Consider the following 24,766-nt stretch of genomic DNA (forward strand, 5'->3'; position numbering starts at 1 on the left):
GCATATTATTTAAAATCAGGTAGTAAAATAATTTTTAATGACGTGAGTAAATGTTCATGATCTATTATTAAGTACAAAAAAATTTTAAAGCAGTTTGCAAAATAGTACATATGGTATCATCCCAGTTCCATTAAAAAAATGAACAGTCTTTTTTAAAAAAGACCGTAATATGTACTGAAAAAAAGTCCAAGAGAGCAGCCACCAACATGATAACAATGGTTATCTCAGGAAGCTTCCTCTTTGTGCTTTTAAAAAATAATGAACATGCTCCTTTTGTAATAAACAAATATCAAGAACGTGTTCTTTTCCCAGAGAGTCTGCCAGTGATGTGCTCCAGCTGCATGGAGAGCTGGCTGTGAGTGACAGGTCCTGCATCTCGCTTCCTGCTGCCTCAGTTTATTTTATTTTATTTTATTTATTTTTGGGGGGCTGCATCGGGTCTCTTAGTTGCGGCACGTGGGATCTTTGGTTGCGGCGCATCGGCTTCTCTCTAGATGTGGCGCTCGGGCACCAGAGCGTGTGGGCTCTGTAGTTCGCGGCACGTGGACTTTCTCACTGAGGCGCACAAGCTCAGTAGTTGTGGCGTGTGGACTTAGTTGCCCCGCGGCACGTGGGATCTTAGTTCCTGACCAGGGATCGAAACCGCATCCCCTGCATTGGAAGGCAGATTCTTTACCACTGGACCACCAGGGAAGTCCCCCTGCTGCCTCAGTTTAGCTCTTCCTTTCTACACTGACAGAATACCTGCTTTGTTCTCAGTGTTCAGTGGGCCCTGTGAGATGAGTAGGACAGTTCTTTCTCCCCAGGCTCTTATGGGCTGGTGGCTGGTTAAGGTGAATGCCTCGGTCATTTGTCATGGAGGTATCTCTGCCATTTGGTGTGTTCAGCATTTTGCTGGATGTGAAGATGGTACAGGGGCCTCTTTCTGAGAGTGCCTGAGATCTGTTCTTCTTGCCCAAAGCCCTGATCCCACTCTCTCTTTGGAAATTTAGTTGGTTAAAATGGGACTGACAAATCTCCGTAGCTTGAACCTGTGGCTGGACCCCGTGCAGAGGGAAACCCAGAAATCACCCTGTGTGTCTCAGACTGATAGATGCATGTGACACCCTGACCTGCATCAGGGAATCCTAAGAGAGGAGCTGGGATGGGGGTGGACCTGAGAGAGACATCTTGGTCCAACTCACCATTTTTCTGATGAGTAAACTGAGGCCATGAGAGAGAAGGGGACTTGGAAATTGGTGATAGAGAGCCGGGACTCCAAACCCTGTGCTCTGCCCACAACGTGGTGGTCTTCCCCATCCCCAGCCCTGAGTTTGGGAGAGGTGATCTGAGGCATTGTCAAGTAATGGTGAGGAAGCAAACCTGGGATCAAAAACTCACAGAGGGCTTCCCTGGTGGCGCAGTTGTTGAGAGTCCGCCTGCCGATGCAGGGGACGCGGGTTCGTGCCCCGGTCCGGGAAGATCCCACATGCCGCGGAGCGGCTGGGCCCGTGAGCCATGGCCGCTGAGCCTGCGCGTCCGGAGCCTGCGCTCCGCAGCGGGAGAGGCCACAGCGGTGAGAGGCCCGCGTACCGCAAAAAAAAAAAAAAAAAAAAACTCACAGAAATCCTGAGGAACAGAGAGCATCCACCCTAGATGGCTAAGAGTTGTGTATATCAGTGAAGATGTTGCAGCAAGAATCCCTTGAACATTAAGATCCAGGTGGACAGAAGAGAATTGACAAGAAATAATTGGTTGCGATTTTTGCACACCCTCATTCACGTATGCAGATACACTAGTCAGTCCTCTTCAGGGCCACCTTTTCGGCATGAATTTTAGGAAAGACCTTTTTTAAAAAAATAAAATAAAATTTTTTATTTTGTTTGTTTATTTTTGGCTGTGTTGGATCTTCGTTGCTGCGTGCGGGCTTTCTTTAGTTGTGATGAGCAGGGACTACTCTTTGTTGCAGTGCGCAGGCTTCTCATCGTGGTGGCTTCTCTTGTTGCGGAGCATGGGCTCTAGGTACGCGGGCTTCAGTAATTGTGGCACACGGACTTCAGTAGTTGTGGCACGCAGGCTCAGTCGTTATGGCTTGAGGGCTGTAGAGCACACAGGTTCAGTAGTTGGAGCGCACAGGCCCAGTTGCTCTGTAGCATGTGGGATCTTCCTGGACCAGGGCTCGAACCCGTGTCCCCTGCATTGGCAGGCGGATTCTTAGCCACTGCACCACCAGGGAAGCCCAGGAAAGACCTTTTTATCTCCAGTTAGTTCCTTTACTTGCCCAATGTGTGCCTAAACTTGCCACTGTTAAAGCCCCTCTTGGTCAAGGATGCTACTAAAATGTGAATGTGTTACTTTGAACTGGGGGCAGGTTAACCCTTTGCCTCCCATATCACTCAGTGTGAATTAAGGGTAAATTATGGAAAGGATCCCCAGGGGATGTGGACCATGGGGAGGTCCCCTGTCCCCACACAGTAAAAACAGAACCTCGACCAGCCTGGATTTTTCTGTCTTCCTGTTGTAGTCCCTTTTTTGCTCTGTAGCATGAGCTCATGCAAAAGGTCACAGCTGTTATGGTCCAGCCTCCTGGGCTCCACCCAGGCTGTGAAGGCCAATTGGCTAGCATTTCTGGGATCAAGCAAGTTGACCTGTTCTGCTGAAGTTCTTTCATTAATCAAAGGTACATCTGATTGTCAGGAACTCAGGTGATGAGAAGGGAGTCCTACAAGCGAACATCATTGGCTGCTGGCCACTTGTCTTCCTTTCCCTCCACCCACACAAAGAGGGGAGGAAAGGGCAAGTTCAGCTTCTTGATGTACTTCCTCGAGAAAGTGGCCACTTGACAGGGAGGAAGTGAGGTAGAGAGGTGGTAAGTTGGGGCCTGCCCAGAATAAAGCATCTGTGTATCACTCCCTGCTTCTCCAGCTGTGGCGAGCTGACTCCCCTTTGCCTGTCTGCATCCAGCTTTTTCTGCCTGTTGGGCTGTACCCCGCAGGCCTGCATGCCCTGTACTTGCCCAGCCTCAAGACCGAAGAAAGAGCCCAGAGTCAGCGACAGAGACATCAGTGGTTTAATGGTTGGGGGGATCTTACATGTGTGAAGCAAGGTTCTGGAGCGACACTTCACCATGTGCAGCAGATGGTGGGCAGGACAGGGCAGCTAGTCTTCACTCCCAGGTGGGAGAGTGAGGTTACCAGTTATAGAGGGAATTGACATCAGGATATCAGGTTGGCTCATAGGTTACTAGGGAAACCAACAGAGGAGCAGGCCCCTCATGGCCCCTTTGATGAGCTATCTTGGTCAAGATGTTCTGATCTAGAGATTAGAACAATCACTAGCTAGGGCCGGGGGCAAGTATGTAGGCATTGACTGATTAGGCTCTATGATTAAGAGGGAAGGTCAGTTATGTGAGTAGGGTGTAGGTGAGGCAGGGACTGGTCCAGCAGGGGATGTCCAGAGAGCAAGAGAACAGCCATCTTGAATGGCTTGATAGTACACTGTGGCACCTGGTTCAAATCCCACCTGCTCCTTAAGGCTTCCCCTGACTCCCTTGGCTGATACTTTCTCCCTCTGTTGAACTGCTGCAGCACTTACTGTTTCCCATGCAGTTGACTCTGAGACAGCTATTTCTATACATCCATTCCATATTTCTTTTTCCATGAGTGTTTGATCTCCCCAGTTGACTATGAGCCCTTCAAGTTGTGGGGTGCGTCTTGTTTGTAGCACTTAGGACACCGATCCATACATGAGGGATGGAGGAGTACATTAGTGAATGCATGGATTGGTGAATGGACAGTTAGGTGGATGGGTGGGTGGGTAGTTAGGGGACTAGATGACAGGTGGGTGGATGGTGAGTGGTGGGTGGTACCCTCCAAGGCTAACACTTCAAACCATAGTAACCTACCTCATGTCAGTGTCTAGAATCTAGACTCTAAACCAAGGGAAATACCAGAGGACACTGAGCTGTATTTTCAGTGAAAACCTTTCCCTGAATAGCCAAGTCCAACTTAAACTGAGCCTAATTTATTTCAGGCCTTGGACTTGTGGGCTCATGTTCATTTGACAACAGCATCAAAATGTGCTTAGACTTAAAAATAGATTCCAAAAGGTAATCATAGCTCAGCTTGACTTGGCTCTGCTCAACAAGTCCTCCCTTTTTGTGCTTTAGGAATTTTTTCTGCCCCCCCCCAAAATAAAAAGTATCAGAGGAAGGAAGTTAGTCTGAGGGACAGCGAATTGAATGAGCTAAGATGTGAAAGCAGCTGCCACTGGCCAGCACAGGCAGACACCTGTGACTTCTTGGACAGGGGCCATTTGTAGGTCAGGGTTCAGCTCTCTGGAAACTTCTGGTTCCTGATGCTTATCCTACATGTATTCCTTACTGGTGACCCTGAGTTTGGCTTGGTCAGAGTAACTTCTTAACAGACTAGATAATAATTTTGAGAATTATTTCATCAGTGTTTTCTACTTCTCCTTTTTTTTTCTTTTTTCTTACAGTTTGAAATTGCTTTGGGATCATCAATGAGCATGCTTCCATGCTTATAGAGTGTACTTCTCAAATTGTGTTCCCTGAAGCCCTTGGGGTTCCATGAGGCCCCTTTAGGCATCATGTCGGTGGGCTCTGAGTAGGTGACCTCTGAGTGCCTCTCCCCCCAAAAGAAGTACTCCTTGTTTAAAAAAAATAAATTTATTTATTTATTTTTTATATCTATGTTTGGCTGCGTTGGGTCTTTGTTGCTGTGCGCTGGCTTTACTCTAGTTGTGGTGAGCGGGGGCTACTCTTCATTGCGGTGCGTGGGCTTCTCATTGCGGTGGCTTCTCTTGTTGCGGAGCACGGGCTCTAGTCACATGGGCTTCAGTAGTTGTGGCACACGGGCTCAGTAGTTGTGGCTCATGGGCTCTAGAGCACAGGCTCAGTAGCTGTGGCGCATGGCCTTAGTTGCTCCGCGGCATGTGGGATCTTCCCAGACCAGGGCTCAAACCCATGTCTCCTGCATTGGCAGGTGAATTCTTAACCACTGCACCACCAGGGAAGTCCCAGAAGTACTGCTTTTTATCTGTTTTGCATATTAGGCTTCTGTGCAAGATTTATTGGAGAGAGGGTTCCATACCTCAAATAAGTTTTAAAATCATCATCAGGAGACTAGAAAGTTATGAGCAACACAGTCAGAGAGGAGAAATGGGTTCGTTAGACAGTGGGTTTGGCTCACTAGCTGGGAGAAAAGGCCATTTGAACAGCTCTGGGTGCTCTTGTGTTTGCAGGTCTTGTGCTGATGTTTCTGTCTGCTCCAATCTCCATGTGCGGCTGCTGACTTGGCTGCTCATCTTGCGTGCCTCTCACTCCTTGCTTGCCCACCTAGCTGCTGACGTACTGCCCACCTGGCTTTTGGTAAATTTTTGCTCCTTACCCTCATCTCTCTGGCCTGGAATCTTGACTTGCTACTTCCCACTTCTGGCACCCTTGTATTTCTTCACCCTTTTTTGGCTTCCTGGATGTCTGGTCCCTTGTTTGCCCTGACCTTGGGTGACTGTGTCCCGAAGTGTTTTCTGTCTTCCTGGATCCTGGCACCACCTGGGGACCCTGCCTTTCAACGGCCCCAGTTCTCTCCAGCACTGTTTTTAAGCTGGGATCTGTGGATGGGGTTCACAGGGGCTGAATCAGATTCAAGGCTGGGACTGGAAAATGGAGACCAGGATCCAGATATGGCAATCCAGTGGATGGAAAGAAAGAATAATTCACATTCACAGAGAATTATAGTTTATTAGTGCTTTTAGATACTTATCTCATTTCTTTCTCATTATAGCCTGGTAAGATTGGGATATTCTTATGTCTGTGTCACACACAAGGAAAGTGAGGCTCAGAGTCACAGTAGAAGAGCTGGAGATAGAACCTGGGTCTTTTGACTCTAAATCCTGGACTTGGATATAGGAGACCAGAAGCAAGTTGGTTACTAAGGCAATGGGAGAAAGATCTTGTTCATGGGAATCAGGAGTGGCTGGCTAGATATGAGATGTTTTGGAAGGGGGAGGGGGTTAACAGTCAGGGTCAGTCAAGCCTGACTAGGCAGAGGTGTGGGGAGGGGGCCAGCGACACCATCCTCAGACAGGCTATTGCCCTGGGATTGGGGTGTGGGTCCTCTGGGATCAGGCTGATGTGGTTCCTGTGGACTGTAGATTTGAGCTCCTCTGGCCCACACATTTGACACATGTTGGCTGAATGTCCCATTCCCCCGCCTGCTGGGCTGCACCTGGGGTGGCCATGACTGGAAGCTTCTAAGCATCATCCCCGCCCAGTGGTCCTGCAAACTTGCAGGCTAATTCCAGAGGAATCGCGGCTCATCGTTCTGGAGTGTGGGAAGAGGAACTGCAGTGATTGCTTGGGGGAAGCGGGAGGAGGAACCTGGTCCCCACATCCCTCTGACTTGGAGCACTTCCCATTTGTTACCTTTTAACCTCCCATGGCATCTCCTCCCTGGGGGCGGGGGGCTCTGCATTCTGTACAGCTCTGCCTCATCTCAGCCTTGACCACCTGGGGACTTTGGGGCAAATTACTAAGTTCATGGACACTTCAGAGCTGACTGAGAATGAGAATGAGTTAGACCCACTCTATCCGTAACCCTTACAAAACACCTTGGCAGTCAGCTGCTGGGAGTTGCCAGAACAAGTCTAGTTGGCCATAGCCAACCTGTTGGGAGTGGGTGGGCAGTGGCAGTGGTCTTGCCTCAATGCCGGCCATGACGGGTGCATTGTCTTTGGAGAATTCAAAACCAATGATAAAACTGAATAACAATTAGTCTACTTTTTATTATCATCATGCACTGGCAATTCTCAATACTGTCAGTGATAAAATGCTCCTCTATTCCTCTAACTGCTGGCTAGTTACCTTGAGAGTCTCACTGAAGCTGGAATCAGTTGACCTGACTCTATATTCTAACCCTGCTATCAGGGCCTGCTACCTGGCCCAACCACCAAGTCACTTAACCTCCCTAAGCCTCCATTTTCTGATCTGTAAAATGGAGCTAAGAATGGTACCTTCAAATATTAAAAGAGAGAATAAAAATACAGTTAGCTTGCAGAGAGAAAATCTGTATGTAAATGCTGGGATGTCCACATTGCTATACAAAATCTATCTCAGGGTGTGAGATTTGGGTCACGCCCAGATTACTCTTCTTTGGCGGTGAAGAATTCGGTGGTAATTGAGCCAGGCTCCTCCATGAAGCTTAGGAGCTGGTGTTGGAGACAGCAACACTATTTTTGAGTTCTGAGAAGCCGATCTAGTTTTACTCCTCATCTGATTCCTGGGCAGACAACAGGAGACCCTCATGGGGTGCCACCCTGGGCCCTGCCGAGTTCTGTCTGTGACTGTGATGCTGATCTTCACGCAGCCTGCTCTGTTCTCCCGGGGCACTGAGTGAGTGAGGGGCTGGGCCCTCTGCCTGGGAAGAGGGGCGTGTTCCTGACATAACTTGCAGGAGAGCAGCTGGCAGGAGCAGGGAAGGTAGTTTCTGTGTCTTGCGGATTTACTGTCCTTCGCGGAAACCCCCCTACGTGACTTTTGCAAGCCAGACTCGGGCTCAGCATTCCACCCACCCCTGCCTCCTGCTTTTCTACTGTGCTGGATAGTTAAGTCCTTTGTCAGGTGTTATCTTATGATTTCCCCAACAGCCCTGTGAGGTGGACAGGCGGGGTTTTCTCATCCACATTTGACAAGGGAGGACCCTGAGGCCCAGAGAGTTGAACAGGCTGTCCAGGGTTATGACCAGTTAGTGGACGGGCCCTGACCAGAACCCAAGTCTCCAGACATCAGCCCAGAGATGGAATTTGGAGAGTGAAGGGAAAGCTTCATTTCTGTTCAGAGTTGTCATGGGCTCTTAGGAGCTTTCTGACAGGAAGCTTTCTGAGGTGGGACCTCAGGTGGCAGGTGGAGGAAGACAACTGAGAGGGCAGCTCCTTGTCCAAGCCCACGAAGCTTTGGTGGCAGGTCACGGGGACCAGGAATTGGACCTCCAGACTACCCTCCCTTTGCTGCATTCAGGTTAGGAACTGACTCTTGCTAGGGAGGCGGGAAGAGGAATATGCGTGCTCTGCCTATGTACGTCAGTGTTTCAGCATTCCCATAATTTTTGAATTAGTGTTGGTAATCACTTCCCTTATGGTCGGATGGCTCCTCTCTGCTCCCTCCCGGGAGCAGAGCCTGGGTGGCTCTGTCCTAACCTAGAGGGGCTCTCGCTGTCCACCCCTTGCCCTGTAGCCTACCTGAGCGACTTCTGCATCCCAGGGCCTGAATTTCTGGCTTCAGATCCTTCCTGATGGGCAGACAAGAGCTCATCGCTATCACTGCTTCCACCTGCCCTCGGGTCTTCTGGGGGTCGTGACGAAGCCACCTCAGGTCTGGCTTTCGTGCATATGCTGTAGGTACAGTGACCAGGGGGTGCCCAACTGCAAACTTCCATTCCTATTATTTCCCAGAGCCCGGGGTGGTCTTCTGCCTTGATTTGCAAATCAAACAAAAACTGTCCTGGTGGAAGAGATGATACCCCCCCCTTACTTTTCTCCCTTCCCATCCTTTTCTCCCCTCCCATCCTCCTTCTAATGATCAAATCAAAGAACTACAGGAGAGGGTAATATATCAATACTGAAGAGGGCAAAGAATAATGTGAGTAACAGTGGTGTACTTTTTTCATCTAGAAAATGGAGATAATCAGAAGACTTTTGTAAGTTGGTGTTTCTCAGCTTGGACTGCACGTCACGGTCACCCGGAAAGCTTTTAAATATCTTGATTCCCAGGCTGCAGCCCAGACCCTGGAGATCAGAATCTCTGGAGGTAGGACCCAGGCAGCAGTAATTTAAAAATTCCCCGGGACTTCCCTGGTGGCCCAGTGGTTAAGACTCTGCGCTTCCACTGCAGGGGGTGTGGGTTTGATCTCTGGTTGGGGAACTGAGATCCCGCATGCTGTGCAGTGTGGCCAAAAAACAAATTCCCCTGGTGATTCCAGTGTGCAGCCAAGGTTGAGAACCACTGCTCTAAGGATGAAAGGAGTTGGTTAATTGCTTAGAACAAAGATATCCCCATATCTGGTTGTGCACTGGAATCGTCAGGGGGTGGGGTGGGGATGTGTTAAAATCGCACTGATGCCCTGGCCACACATTGCAGACCATGTAGATCACTGGCTTCTGCCTTCACGTGAGCAACTAACTAATAAGACGTAATAGTCACCGTTTACTGGAGCTGCCTGTGGGCCGGCATGACATATTTCCAGTCTTCACAATTCCCTGGTAGGGAATCACAGTTCCCATTTTACAGATGAGAAAACTGCTGCTCAGAGCAGATAGGCAGTGTAAGTGTCCTGAGCCCAGGCCTGTCTGACCCGGAAGGCTGCTCTCCCTGCCCAAGGCCTCCCTGCCCCAGGGCTGGCCTCGTGGAGCAAATTCTGCACACTTCCCAGTACCAGCTCAAGGAGAGGGGAAAACCAGCAAGTGGCCTTGGCTCTCCTTGAGACTCCCCAGGGCAGGTTGAGTAGAGGACCGTTGTCCCGTGAAGAGAGGGAAGATGAGTGACGTTACTTGGTATTTGGCTCTGTGTTAGTCATGCACTCTCAGAATACCTCCTTTTGGCTGGAGGGAGACGCCTGCTCGTGTTAGGCCTGACCCCCAGTCACCTCTCATTGCCGCAGCTGCTCTCACGGAGAGAACACTCAACCAGGAAGAGCAAACACTCATTTGCTTTTTGAGAGTTTGAGGATTTTTTCAGGCATGTGATACAGAAAAATGCCTCCGTTTCCCTCACAGGAAAAGGGAAAGCTTTGTCAAGGTAACCAGAAATCTTTAGCTCTGCCTTATAAAATCCCTGTGCTTCCACCTCTGTGCTCTATAAACTTAAATCGCTTAAAATCCTTAAGCTTTGGTTTTCCCATCCCTCAGCGCTGCCAATGCCAGGCCCCTTGAGGTGTCAGAGAGAGAGGAAAGGAGTTTGGCCATCCTGACACAGAGACTTACAGCTGCCTGGGACTGGAGGCTTTGTCCAGTGTTTGGTGGCACCCACTAAGCAACCTGATGTCCCAAGGCCCAAAGCAGCTCCCAGTGACCAGAGATCTCACTGAATGTGTTCCCTCTGACTTTGGGAGGCTTGGCTTCACTCCACCTGTGTCAACCCCTAGTGTGTAGACAGCCCAGAGCCAATATTTGGAGCATAAATAGCTGAGTTAACTCTAATAGTTTAGAGTTAGCAGACAGTGTGATAGACATTTGGCTCCACAAAGGCTTCCCAGCCCAGCCCAGCAGCCAGGGCCCTCTCCCTCCCCAGAGCTCCATCTGTATCTGGTGTCTGTGCCTTTGGTCCCTGACCCTTACTGTGCAGCTCAGAGCCTGGCACAGAGTAGATGCTCAGGTAGCACTGGGTGATTGGGGGATGAGGGGGTGGAGAGATGCATGAACATGTGTTTGGCAAATTCTCTAAGGTGGTTGCCATAGTATGCTATTTAAGTGTTGGCATATCTATTCCTTATTTGCTCTACTTGACTTTTTTTTTTTTTTAATCACTTGGGTTTATTTTGAAGGCTGTCTCACTAAAGATTATTCTAGTAATGTAGTGGTTCAGATGTGATGTTGTTTTCTGAGGTTGAGGCAAATATCCAGAGCACTTGTTTGTAACTTTTACTCCAGAGCCACTAAGAGAGTACCTCCAAAGTGTGGAGTCTCATGGCCCCTTGTTTAGCCATTAAGCTGAACCTTAAAATTTTCTGAGTTCTGTCTCAAGCAGTGGGTATTGTGGTTGGCAAGAAAACATGGGGCACTGGTGGAAGGGGAGTGGAAAGACCCACAGGAGGGTGGCTACTGGGCAGTCACCAGGGACTTCGAGTGGCCCCCACCGATTGCCTGGATTGAGATGGTGAAACAGGAGGCTGCTGCCCTTCCCTGTGTGTGTGTGTGTGTGGGGGGCTGCCCCTGAAGAACTCAGGGAGGCTGGCCTAGGGCCACCTGCCACTCTGGCAAGGACACCATTTCATGATTGCTGTCTGGGCCCCTGGAGTGAAGGATTTTCAGGCCCAGCCCTGAAGGGCACTAAGCATCATCTTGACTCCTTTAACTATCTTAGCGGCTTTGTGAACAGTGGGCTGGGCACTCGGCCCTGGGGCCTGGCTTTGCCATTAACTTGGTGATGACCTCAGGTGAGTCACTTGATGTCTCCTGTGCCTCAGTCTCCTAACATTTTACGATTCTATGGTCCTATCAGTCTTCTCACCGTGATGAACACCCACTGTGCTTACTAACAATGTTAGGCTGCCTCCACCCCACCCTCACCTCCACCAGGATCCCCCTGAACCCAGCCGGCTTAGCCTCTGGCCTCGTCTTTAAGTGCATCATCCTCATATTAGCTCTGTCCCTTTATTATCTGACTACTTGGCTCATGTCAGGTAATTGAGATTTTTATTTGTTGGGAGGGGTTGGAAACAAAGGTACAAACATGAGACTATAGAGGTGCTTTGTCCCCTCACAATTCCAAATAGATGAATTTGTACCTGCTTCCAGATAAGGGAGGCCCAAACAGATGATTGTTACTGTTAGTATTTTGACCATGCTGACCATTTTTGCTTTTTATTTATTTGTTTGTTTGTTTGTTTGTTTATGCCACACCTCACAGCACGTGGGATCTTAGTTCCTCAGCCAAACCTGCGCCCCCTGCAGTGGGAGCATGGAGTCTTAACCACTGGACCGCCAGGAAAGTCCTGCTTTTCCTTAAATATCTTTTCATTAATTAGTATAAACCTCTGGACATTGTGATTTCATCTGGTAGACACAAGACAGGAGTTCTAGCTGAGGCTTTGGAACGATGAGGCTGTGTCATCCAGATCAAACCAATAGCCTTTCAGGGCCTCAGTGTTCCCATCTGTACACTGGGAGTGTACAGTGTACAATACCAACATTCCTTCCTAGTAAAAGGTAAAGGATTCATATGAACAGAAGGGAAGCCCAGTACTTACTCTGTCTCAGTCACTGGTTGATGGCCATGTGGGGATGCTGGCTGGTGGCATGATTTGTCCTGCCCTAGAAGAATGACTCTGAGTTACTGTGGCCTAGGGGTGACAACCAGGTCACTTCCCCAGTAACCACAGTGATGCCCTCCGTGTGCGGGTCTGTGTCCCCTCAGCGGCCAGTTCGCCATCGTGAAGAAGTGCCGAGAGAAGAGCACGGGGCTGGAGTACGCAGCCAAGTTCATCAAGAAGCGGCAGACACAGGCCAGCCGGCGGGGTGTGTGCCGGGAGGAGATCGAGCGGGAGGTGAGCATCCTGCGGCAGGTGCTGCATCCCAACGTCATCACGCTGCACGACGTCTTCGAGAACCGCACTGACGTGGTGCTCATCCTCGAGCTGTGAGTGGGTGCCTGGGGCTGGGGGGGCGGGGCAGCAGGGCGGGGCGGAGCTCCAGCCACAGGCCCCAGAGGGAGCAACAACCTGACAGAAGCCCGACCTGGAGGAGATGAAGTCAGTGGGAAGTGGTTTCCCTCATTTATCCCATCCTCCTCCTGAACCCAGGCTTGCTGTGCAGCAGGGACTGAAGGCGAGGGTCTAGGTCTGACTTTCACTGGACCCTGGGGATCAGAGGGAAGAAGTGGGGAGCACTGGGGTCCTTTCCTGGCTGGTGAGCACGTGGGAGGATGCGGGGGAGGGGCAGAGGGTGGAAGGCGGAGCAGGGGGCTGTCAGGGAGAGTCTGTTCTACGAGGAAGGGAAGAACAAACATCCTCCAGGTTCTGCAAAGCCCTTCTCAGCCCTTTCCTGGGAACCCCCCCCTGCCTCTGTGCTGTGTTTGATGCCTTTATCATTATCATAGTAACTATTACTTGAGAGCTCTGCTGTAAGCCAAGCGTTTGCTGGGTCCTTCGTGTTGTCTTGTTCAGTCTTCACGGAAGCTGTGTTGAGGGTAGTGTCCCACTTACGCCAAGAGAACTTTGTATTCACTTTGCTGAGAATGTCTGTTACCTCATTTAATCCTCATAACAATCCTATCCCATGGAGAGTCTTATTACCTACATATTACAGACAAGAATACTGAGAGGCCGGGTCATTTACAAGATCCTACAACCAGGAAGTGGTGGGGCCAGGACTGGGTCCACGCTGCTTGTGCAGATTGCTGTGCGCTTGTGGTGGGATGGCCTTGGGCTGGCCCTGCAGGGGAATCCTTCACAGTCTGGTGGAGTTTGGATGGGTGACACCACGACTCCAGGGGTTGGTTGGCCAACTGGTGTCCCTCCTGGAGATGCCCCCCATGGATTGGGGAGGCGGAGATGGGCCTCCGGCGGTTAGTACAGTTTGAGTTGGGCTGTGGCACAAGTTGAAATGGCTGTGTCTAGTCAAGCAGCAAGAGCGGGTTGTCAAGAATGTTCTGAGCCTCAGAGGCGTGAGGCATCTGCCAGTTAGCAGAGGAGTGGCAGCATTTGTCTCAGCAATCCCTGACTTTGTGACCTGGGACAAGTCACCTCACCCCTCTGAGCTTCAGCTCTCATCTGTAAAGCAGGCAGCCATCCTTAACCTGCGTGTGGGTTGGGTGGACCACCTGACATTTGAGACCATTCTAATTTGAGAACTATGCTCTGGTGTTGTCAGCCTATAGATTTATGTAGCAGATGGGCATTTGCATACTTTTGCATTGGATTCTTAAATTATCCATCTCAATGTTTAAGTGCATAGAATTACCCATGCTCTCCCCTCGTCTAACTCCCAATGTCCTCTGTGTTTCTCCCAGGGACCTCTTAGCCAATTGGACCAGTCAGTGTATACACCTGCCTCACTCAGACAAGCCTGGTGGGTTCCCACAGATGTAGCCAGCCATGTGGATGGCCCAAGGTGTGGCAAACCCCAAGGCTAAGGGTTAGCACTGGTTCCCAGCAGAGAGTGACAAGCCCACCTTTGCTGGGAAAGCCAGGCGAGTTCTTTAAAAGTCTTTACAGCAACTGAACTTTACAGCAACTAAAAAGAAATTACATTCATATGCCTACCACCCAAACACAGCTATTTGTTTCCCTGTGGTTCCTCTCAGTCTTTATCTATTTGCATGCAATCATTGTACTTGTACAATTTCCTGCTCTACTTTTCCCCCAGTGAACATAATGCCATGAATAGCTTTTTCCCTTTTAACTGACTATATCATGTTTCATTAAATTACATACCCGTATCTCCCTGTTGTTGGACATTCGGTGTTTTAATTTCCAGCTTTTAACCATTACACATTTTACTGCCATAAAACAACTTTCTTCCTGTGTTTTCCCCCTTTTCTTTTGGATTAATTTTTTTAGACAGATCCTCAGGAATGGGGTAATCGGGCTGACATTTTTAGGGCTCTTGGTATCTTCACTTTCATAGAACAGGTTAACCAGCACCATGTGCAACATGGGAGCGTTTCTTTCTGCCTGCAGCCTTGCCAGCCCTGGGTCATTTGTTTTAAAGCAGGGTTCATTATTGTCTTTTACAGTTATGATATTCTTTTGTCATTTTAATTGGCATTTCTGTCATTGCTGGGGAAGTTGTCTGTTACTCCCTGTTTGTAGAACCCCGGGAGTTGGGGTCTCGGATGCTCTTGAGATGTCCCTGTTTCTTCCAGCAGGCTTCATGGCTAACCAAGAGTTACATGCCCTCTTCTTGTGAGCTGTCACCGCCCATAACATCAGTTGTCACACTGGTGCTCCTGTGAGCTGTTGTGTTTGTGAAGTTCTGTCTGTTCGTAGTTTCTCTGTCTCCTCCTTTACTTTCAAGCTGCCTCATTGTCTCAGGGTGCCTGGCTATGGAGCTAGGGATTGCTAAGACAGTGCCTCAATCTTGTGTGACCAGGGTCTGAGAGGAGGACCTTCCAGGAGAGAAGGGCTTTTCATGGGCTTTTATGTTTGGACTTGGTGACCTCTGTTGGGCTGCTTAGGAGCCTTTGGCCTCCTGGTGCTCACTGTGCCCTACTAGACTAGTGGGTTTGCCTGGTACTTAAACACGGGTATCAGAGCCCACCTGCTCAGTTGATATTTGCAGGATTTGTGGATGGATCTACCTCAGCACTGTTTAGTGCAGGGCTTCAGCCGAAGTGGCCAGTGCTCAGAGGACATTCCCAACCCTGATTTAAGTCCCCTTCAGCTGTTATTACCCTGTCCATGATCGCCTATGCAGCAGCCATCAGGACTGGTGATGGCAGGGTTGGGAAGGAATGAGTTGTCCATGTAAAATTGACTTCTGTAGGGTGTAAAGAATATTTTCAAACCCTCAATGGATTAACTCGTGCCACATGTGGAGCTGGCTCTGAAAAATGTAGGTCTGCCCTGGGAGGGTTGGGCAGCCCTTCCATCCCAGGCCCCTGACCTCTCTGGGGCCTCCCTGACTCCAAGCTGTGGAAAGCAATACAGCGGCGGGAGCATACCAGAGCAGGGCCTGACAGAGCGCTCCAAGGTGGTGGCAATGCTTCCCAGGCCTTGAATCGAGTCCAGCTTTCTGGGCCCCAACAGCTCTGGCAGCATCCTTCCCAAATCACTGCCTACACAGGTCATATGAGCACTCGCTCAAAATGGTTGGTTGCTTTTGAAAGAGTTCTGAAAAGCGTTTCTAGCAGCCAGATCAAACTGCAGGGAGGAAAGAGGCAAGGGTCGGATTAGCAGGAAGGCGACTGGTCCTGGGGACACTGGAGGAGAGCAGAGGCTGGCTGTTAGGTTTTGCTTTTCCTCTTTAAGTCAAATTGTTTAGGGGTTGAGAGGAGAGGAGCTTGGGTGGAGTGGGGATGACTCCATGGCAGAGATCTTGGGGTGAGAAGCCTTTGGGAGAATCTAGGTTTGGGGGTAGAAACAAAACCCAGGCTCCTTGATGGCCTTGAGAACAGATGCCTGAGGATTGATGTGAGTGTCCCTGGCCTGGGTGTCCAGGGCTGGGACAGATACCCGGCAGGCTTATCAGCCTCCCACCTTTCCAAGTCTCTGGGGACGATTCTAAGGGTCACCATGGCTGTTCCCCTCTTCATCCAAAAGAGATCATGTCTCACTCCATCTCCTGCCCAGATCACACCTTCAAACAGAACAGCTGATTACTGTCCCCCAAAGTCCTCACCCTGCCTGGGCCTTGGGTGACAGAACACATCCACATTATCATGAAGTTCTTTTACATTTACTCAGTGTTCTGTTTAAGGTAGGAAGGGCAGGATATGCCCGAGGTCACAGCCTTGCACCACCCAACAAGACTGGAAGTATAAAGGCACGGACTGGGCTTGTGTTCCTGAGGGACACTGTGGATTTGAAAATTTGCAGAAGGCTCCCGACAGGTCTCTTGAAAATGCCAAGACTTCACTTCTGTATGATACAGAATATTCTGTGCCATGTTGATATTTTAAATGTCTTACTTCTTTGTTTTTTTTAATTTGCCCACCTTCTCTTTAATGTCTTGCACAAAGTGCTGTGGAAGCAAAGGTAATCTAGCTGGGGAGAGAGCCAGCCAGACAGTGGCAGCCCAGTGTGTGAGGGCAAGGATGCAGCTGGACAGGGATGGCAGATGACAGCCTAGGGCTTGGGGTGGCTTTGGGTTTTCTTTTTTGCATCAACAACTCGAGCCTTATAATATGGGTAGAGTGTGGTGAGAGGAACACGTGGTGCACCGGGATTGAGAAGATCTTGACCTAAACCCTGGTTCTGCTACTTACTAGCTGTGTCACCTTGGGCAAGTCACTGCTCTCTTGGGGCCCCAGTTTCCTTGTTTGGGAAACCAGGACAGAAGTTCCATCTACCCCTCAGGGCGGATGTGAGTCTCAAGTGAGAGAATGCTTGGGGAAGTACATCACACAGGTGGCGAACTCTAAATAAACTCAAAACCAAGCCCTCTTCCAGCACTACCATCCCCAGCAATGATATGGTACATGGTATTGGACTGGGGTCTGGGACTTGGACATGGTCTTGACCTTGCACTCTCTTGCTAGGAGACCTTGCATGGCCACTTCCCCTCCTGTGGGCTTGGTTTCCTCATCTATTAGGGAAGAACTTCCAAGTGATGATGGTTTCTGTGCAGGGGTCACTGAGGGAGAGCGAGGAGTTTGCTTCCCTAGAAGTTTACTGTTAGCCTCTTATTATGGAGGATTTCAAACATATACGGAAGTAGAGAGAAGGATGTAAGAACCCTCACAGGCACATCCCCCAGCTTCACATTATCACCATTTTGCCAGTCTTGTTTTACATCAAATCCTACTTCCCCCGACTCCAACTGTTTGTTTGCTGCAGTGCTTTGAAGCAAACCTCAGACATCATGTCATTTTACATACAAACACTTTAGTATGCATCTCTCATTGACTGCACTTTTTAAAATGCAGCCACCATGGATTTATCACACCTGACAGAATTATCCAGCCAGCCAGGCCCCAGACCACTGAGGCTGTCTACACTCCAGTCCATAGTGATATTCCTGATGGACTCAAAGATACCTTTTTTTTTTTTTTTGCAGTATGCGGGCCTCTCACTGTTGTGGCCTCTCCCGTTGCAGAGCATAGGCTCCGGACGCGCAGGCTCAGCGGCCGTGGCTCACGGGCCTAGCCGCTCCGTGGCATGTGGGATCTTCCCGGACCGGGGCATGAACCCGCGTCCGCTGCATCGGCAGGCAGACTCTCAACCACTGCGCCACCAGGAAAACCCCCCAAAGATACCTTTTTACGGTTGTTTTATTTGAATTAGCATCCAAATGAGGGAAGTCCACATGCCATGTTTGGTTCTTTTGTTTCCCATGTCTCTTATTCTATGGCACTTCTCCTTCCCTCCCTTTTAAAATTATTTATTTATTTATTTATTTATTTATTTTTGGCTGCGTTGTGTCTGTTGCTGCGCACAGGCTTTCTGTAGTTGTGGTAAGCGGGGGCTACTCTTCGTTGCAGCGCACAGGCTTCTTATGGCGGTGGCTTCTCTTGTTGCATAGCACGGGCTCTAGGCTTGTGGATTTCAGTAGTTGTGGCTCGCAGGCTCTAGAATGCAGGCTCAGTAGTTGTGGTGCACGGGCTTAGTTGCTCCGCAGCATGTGGGATCTTCCCGGACCAGGGATCGAACCCATGACCCCTGCATTGGCAGGTGGATTCTTAATCACTGTGCCACCAGGGAAGCCCTCCCTCCCTTTTTTGATGCCATTGATTTGTTGTGAGAATTAGGTTATTTGTCCTGTTGATTGTCTCACAGTCTGGTTTCGGCTTCTCCCTTCCTCATGGTGTTGTTTAACTTGTTCCTCTATGTTCTGTGTTTCCTGAAACCTATAGTTAGACCTAAACAAGATGCCCTTCCTGTTGGTGATGTTCAGTAGAAATATAGTGCAGCGGGCTTCCCTGGTGGTGCAGTGGTTGAGAGTCCGCCTGCCGATGCAGGGGACACGGGTTCATGCCCCCGTCCGGGAGGATTCCACATGCCGCGGAGCGGCTGGGCCCGTGAGCCATGGCCGCTGAGCCTGCGCGTCCGGAGCGTGTGCTCTGCAATGGGAGAGGCCACAGCAGTGAGAGGCCCGCGTACTGAAAAAAAAAAAAAAAAAAATATATATATATATATATATATAGTGCAAACCATATATACAATGGAAATGCCAGATTTTCCAGTAGCCATATTGAATAAGAAGTAAAAAGAACTAGGTAAATTAGTTTTAATAATATTTTTTATTTAACTCAATATATACAAAATATTATCATTTGAACATGTAATCACTGTAAAACTCATTAATGAGATAGTTTACATTCTTTTTCTCATCCTATGTCTTCAAAACCCAGTGTGTATCTTACACTTACAGCACATTTCAATTCATTTGCAATGCAATGGTTAGAGTTCAATCCTGCCAAAAAAATAAAGTTGTATTTAAAGGAAAATATTTTACACCACTTCAGTTTTCGAATTAAAATGAATTTAAATTTAAAAGTCAGTTCCTCAGTTGCATTTGCCGTATTTCAAATCCTCACTAGCCATATGTGACTAGTGGCTGCTATATTGGACAGCATATAGAGAGAATATTTCCCTCACTGCAGAGTTCTGTCAAAAGCACTGAACAAGGGCTTCCCTGGTGGCGCAGTGGTTGAGAGTCCACCTGCCGATGCAGGGGACACGGGTTTGTGCCCCGGTCTGGGAAGATCCCACATGCCGTGGAGCGGCTGGGCCCGAGAGCCATGGCCGCTGAGCCTGCGTGTCCGGAGCCTGTGCTCCTCAACGGGAGAGGCCACAACAGTGAGAGGCCCGCATACCGCAAAAAAAAAAAAGCACTGAACAAGAGGCTTAAGCAGATTTAGGTTCAGTTATTTAAGTTGCAGTACTTTGTAGGTGTTGCTGTGTACTTCCTATTGTATGACATTGTGTTCAGTTGTTCTGTTTTTCATGATGCTAAGATTGATGAGTGGGTCCATGTATGCTTCTGGACACTTTTAAAGAAAGGAAGAAAGATTTTGAGGCTCTTTATTTAGGATGGACTAGGTGGCAGGGAGTGAGTGAGTCCCAAAACTGGGACAGAAGCCACTCTGGCCATATGAAAATCATTTGAGGACACTCTGCGATATAGTGGTTGAGAGTCATTCTGCCTGGGTTTGAATCCTGATTCTACCACTTACAGGCTGTTTGACCTTGAGCAAGTGACTTAACCTCTCTGAGCCTCTGTCTCTTCAACTGTGAAATAGGAAACTAATAGTATTGTACTTTAGCTCATAGGGTATTGTGATGATTAAATGAGATAATGTACAAAAAGTATACATTATGCACAGAGTAAGTATTCAGTGAATATTAATTACCATTACTATGTTGCTGTTATTATAAAAATACAGGTTCTGAGGCCTTGCTGCTAGAGAATCTAATTTGGTAGGGTCTGTGGTGGGACCCGGAAATCTGCATTTTAAACAAGTTTTCCAAGTGATCCTGAGTTCCTGGACTCTCTGGCCCAGATCCCTTCCTGAGATCTTTTCCTGGGGTGACCCTTGACTATGTTGCAACTCCAGAGAAGCACATGTCGGCTGGACACTCCAGCATCTGTCAGAGGCCAAACAAGCCCCATAGGACTGCCAGATTTAGCAAATAAAAATCTCCCATTTTATCTGGCAACCATAAATCCCCAGTTCAGATAAAACTGTAAACTACTCTTTTTGCTCCATGGGTCTCTCTAGTCCTGCCCCATCAACCATAGGGTGCAGGAGCGTAGAATGTGAGGACAAAAGCAGCATTTTCGAGTTTTTAGAGATGAATATAATTAATGGGTCTTGATGTTTAAGTTAGGGACATGTCTTTGAAGAGGTCATCTTTTATAAGATGAAAGAAAGGGGCTTTGGGAACCATCTTGATCAGTCTGCTCATTTCGCAGTTGAGGAAACTGAGGCCTGCCTGGAGGGGGCAGGGGAGTGAGTTGTCCAAAGCCAGTAGCAGGGCTGGACTGGAACCTAAGTCTCCAGTTTCTGTCCCAGCATATGTTCCTCTTTGTCATCCCACAGCACTTGTTTCTGTCCTCTGTCACTTGAGTCATATGGTGGGGAGGGGCAGCACCTAGGATAACAAGGGACCTGGGCCTAGAGTGTGAGCAGAGACCCTTCTGGTGACACCCTAAGGGTGGTTCCTGCCCTTGTGATCCAAAGGGAGGAACACAGCAAGTAGAAATAGGAGGAAAGTCAGTCCCTGTGCTGATTGGATAGAGCCCCAGAGATGAGTGAGGGGATTCTGCTAAGCATGGTGCCTGGAGACAGGGTCAGGGGTTGCACCCATGGGCTTGGGCTCAGGAAACACAGGGCTGACTGGGCCTGGGCCCTCCTTACCGGTGTCTTGCAGAGTGTCCGGAGGAGAGCTCTTCGACTTCCTGGCCCAGAAGGAGTCCCTGAGTGAGGAGGAGGCCACCAGCTTCATTAAGCAGATCCTGGAAGGGGTGAACTACCTTCATGCCAAGAAAATTGCTCACTTTGATCTCAAGGTCAGTGGGGTGGGGGGGAAAGGGAAAAGAATCAGGTTAGGACGAATGGGCCCAGTCTCTCCCAATGTCATTGCCAGGAGGGGTCAGCGCCCACTAGGCCTTCCTCCCTCATCTTATGGTTGGAAACTCTGAGCTCCTGGGAAAGAAATGATGCCACGGGGGGTGTCCCCCTCCTGAGTTTCATTTCTCAGAAAAGGTTTTCTTCACATAGGGGCTGATGGCAAGAAGCTTCTGAATCAGACCACTGGCACCTTATCTCTTTCAAGGGAATACATAGGGTGTAGTTTTTAAATAAGTAAGCCAATGACAGGAAACTTGAAACCAAACCCATTTCACAAGACTGAACTTTTCAGTAACCAAGAGCTAACTCCTGAGCGGGCAGAGCTAGACGCATTCAGATGAATACTGCTGAGGTTGTCTGGCTCTCTTGACCCAGCACAGCGTCCAGCATCCTTTGACCGGAGGTTATAAATCTTAGAGCCCAGTGACCACTGGCTGCACTCCCCCACTCCGCCCCTTGCTGTGGCCATAAAACTGATTCCAGGGGCCATTGATCATTTGTGGTAACTGGTATTCAGGGTTGAGAAAGTTCACTGTGACCACACAGGACTTCACAAAGTTAGAGTGTGGTCAGAGTAGAAGGATCAGTTCCCATAGTAGCTGAGCTCAGTTGCATAGGCTGATGAGCCTTTACAGTCACCTGAAGCATAAAGATCCCCCAACCTGTAATCAGAGGGACCCATTTATTGGGGAGGAGACCCACTGATTTTGTTTTTTCTTTGTTTGGCTGCATTGGGTCTTTGTTGCTGCTTGTGGGCTTTCTCTAGTTGTGGCGAGCGGGGGCTACTCTTCGTTGTGGTGCGCGGACTTCTCATTGCGGTGGCTTTTCTTGTTGTGGAGCACGAGCTCTAGGCGCACAGGCTTCAGTAGTTGTGGCATGCGGGCTCGGTAGTTGTGATGCATGGGCTTAGTTGCTCTGCAGCATGTGGGATCTTCCCAGAACAGGGATCGAACCCGTGTCCCCTGCATTGGCAGGAGGATTCCTAACTACTGCGCCACCAGGGAAGTCCGACCCACTGATTTTTCTATCCAGAAATTCCTGTTGTGTTTCAAGCATTGTGCTGGGTGCCTGGGTGTTGCTACAGGTACAAAATCAACTGAGGACTTGTTTGAGCTTAGTTCCTCTTTTCCAGGAACTTGTGCACAAATCATAAAAGAGAGATCAACAACTCTTAACTGCTGTGATAGAGGGAAGTACTGGGGGGCTGGGAGTCTAAATGAGAAGCCATCTAAGTCAGACTGGAGTATCCAAGAGGGGCTTCCTGGAAGAGGCGGTATTTGAATTGAGTTTTGAAGGACTGCCAGAGTTATCAGAGAGGAAGGGCCTTCTAAGGAAGTGAGGCCAGCAGGTACATGGTCCTGAAATAGCACAATGCATTCAGGATAGTACAGGCAAAGGGTGAATGTGCTGAATAGAGAAGCCAGGAGGAGAGCAGGAGGCAGACACAGGCCATGGGAGCTAAGCCAAGGCAGCTGAACTTTACACTGAGAGATATGGGCCAGATGAGCTGGGAGGTGAGGCGAGCAGATTGTGTGTTTCAGAAAGAGCCCTCCAGCTGGGAATCACGGATAGAATGGGGACAGTAATCTGGGTGGGATGTGGCAAGTGCCAAACTAATTTGAGGAGGGGCTGGAGTCAAGACCTTTTGTAGAGGTTGCTCTGAGGATTGATTAGGTGCCTAATTAGATGTGGGACATGAGGGGGAGGGCAGAGTCCAGGATGATACCCAAGCTCTGGCTGGCAAGGCTGGCCCAGAGAGGGTATGGTGTCTTGTGGTCTCAGAGGCTGCATCACGGTGTGGGCTCACGTCCCGTACAAGGATCCCACCCCAGCTCTTACTGTGCCCCGTGGGGCGACCTGCTGTGAGTCTCCCCTCCTTAGGCCAGATTGTTGCAGTATTTTGAATTCCTCCAATAGAAGACATCTTGCAGACTCTCGCTCAGGTGTGACGGGGTAAAAGTCAGGGTCACTGAGGAGTGTGTGGCCTGGGCAGGGCTTTGGACCTCAGGGTATTAATACACCAAGCAGGAAACGGGCTACCTGGATCACACGTGTGTCTCCTTCCTGATAATGCTATGGGTAGTTTACTTATTTTCTATGTCTTTGCTGGCTCCAGGTGGCTGGCCTCAGAATGGCCTCCTTTATCTTTTCTCTCATGGGCCTGGTAGAGGCAGGCGTGTAGAGTCCACAGGTCCTGATGACTAGAGCATGTTCATGCTGTACGGTTGGCTTCTATGGCAGCTTGCTGAGGTGGGGGGAGTTATAGCCCGGTCAGGGTTTCACCCTCACTCTACCGTGTACCAGGAAACAACTGAACCTCAGTTTTTCAGCTTTAACACAAATGATAATGCTTACCTATCGGAGTTGTAAACATGAGAGAAAAGCAGCATTAAGTTCTGGATACCAGATAGGTCCTCTGTAATAGTAGCTGGTATTGTTATTTCCCTTCCCAGAATAGAAGAAAAGAAAACACACCTCCTGTTACAGTGTTTTGGGCCCCGATAGACTAGGAAAACGAAGCCTGCTAGTGCAATTCTAAATTGCCCAGCAGAGAGCTGAGATTGGTTGCTAGGTGGGGCTACCGGTGGGCGATCTTGTCTGGCTCCTGGGCTCAATCTGGACGTTTTCCACAACCTGGAGACAGTCTGGGTTTCCCCTGGATGCGGGTAGGTTGAGGATACTGCTGACCCCTACCCTGCCTTGTATCCTTAGAGGGGTATGGACAAGAAGCCTGCTGACTCCGCTACCTGTGGGTCCCTTGGCCCAGGCCCAGCTGGGCAACTTCAGAAGTGATGAGTAGCTGGAACTCGGTGGGATTACCTCATGATTGACTAGACACTTCCTGGAGCCAGATTGTGGGTATGTGTTCCCCTTGGCTGGAACTTCCTGCCAGCTGGAGGGATCATGCAGAAGGTCCAGCTGGTAGCTTAGAGGGGACTTCTTGGTTCCGTGTTGTTTCCCACCATATAAAATTCATTTTATATGAATACATTTCTCTTCCTGATTTTCCTTCTCCACGAGGGACCTCTGCTTTCCCCTCCTCTTGTACTCTGTTACGCCTTGCCAAGTGAGTCAGGCTCACTTGGCTGCCCCATGAACACAGCCACCATTGTTATCTCCACGCCCCTGCTCATGACCTGTTCTCCACGCTCACCTTCCAGCTGGAAGGAGCAGGTTATGGAGGAGGATCAGCTCTCTGGCCTGCCTTTGGAATAGGAATGACCTCTCCTCCTGTGTCAGCCATTGTGCTGGAATGGTAAGGCTCCATCCCTGCTTATGACACACTCCCAACCTTGTGGCAGAGAGCAGATGAATGGAAAAATTAATGTACAATAGGCAGCCTTGGTTAAAACAGGTCACTGCATGCTGTTGCCCAGAAATCTGTGGCAGATCCTTGTCACCCATAGGATAAAAGAACCCCTTCTCAGCATGGCATTCAGGTCTTCCTTAAACTGCCTGAGCCCTGATTCTGGCCTCATCTACCTTTCTCCACTCGAAAACACTAGCCCCAAGCACCAGGATGACAGATACATGTCCTGGCCCCTCTACTCTGTTCATGCTGTTTAAATCCAGGAAGCTGCTAGTCTTCCTTTTCTCTGCCTATGGACTTCCTGCTCATCCTCCAGGCCCAGCAGAAATGCTATTTCCTCTGGTAAGCAAGACTTTCCAATGCCTGCCAAAGCATAACTGAGAACCAACCTGCTTCCTCGCTTATCTTGCCCCTTGTATAGACTTCCACTGACAGCATTTATCACCAGGCATCTCTTTCTGCTCTTGTTTCTAGCGCAGTGCCTGACACATGAGTTACTCATTGTTGAATGA

At 49.3% G+C, this 24,766-nt stretch overlaps 1 protein-coding gene across 14 annotated transcripts in view; it reads left to right on the forward strand.

The window, feature by feature from the left end:
- Positions 1-24,766, forward strand: part of DAPK2 (death associated protein kinase 2) — a 129,053-nt gene that overhangs the window by 55,637 nt on the left and 48,650 nt on the right. For 5 of the 14 annotated variants that reach the window (XR_010839786.1, XM_067029714.1, XM_067029711.1 and 2 more), the window contains exons 3-4: positions 12,128-12,349; positions 20,745-20,883. Coding sequence is in view for 6 of the 14 variants with exons in the window: in XM_067029714.1 (XP_066885815.1) it covers positions 12,128-12,349; positions 20,745-20,883 (361 nt within the window). In the remaining 8 variants the exon portion in view is untranslated. Of the gene's footprint in view, positions 1-8,667; positions 8,804-12,127; positions 12,350-20,744; positions 20,884-23,715; positions 23,804-24,766 lie in introns of those variants that run through there. The other 9 variants (XR_010839789.1, XM_067029717.1, XR_010839788.1 and 6 more) reach the window with 5 other exon arrangements.

This window comes from Kogia breviceps, chromosome 3, assembly GCF_026419965.1.
Source record: "Kogia breviceps isolate mKogBre1 chromosome 3, mKogBre1 haplotype 1, whole genome shotgun sequence".
NCBI classification, from domain to species: domain Eukaryota; kingdom Metazoa; phylum Chordata; class Mammalia; order Artiodactyla; family Physeteridae; genus Kogia; species Kogia breviceps.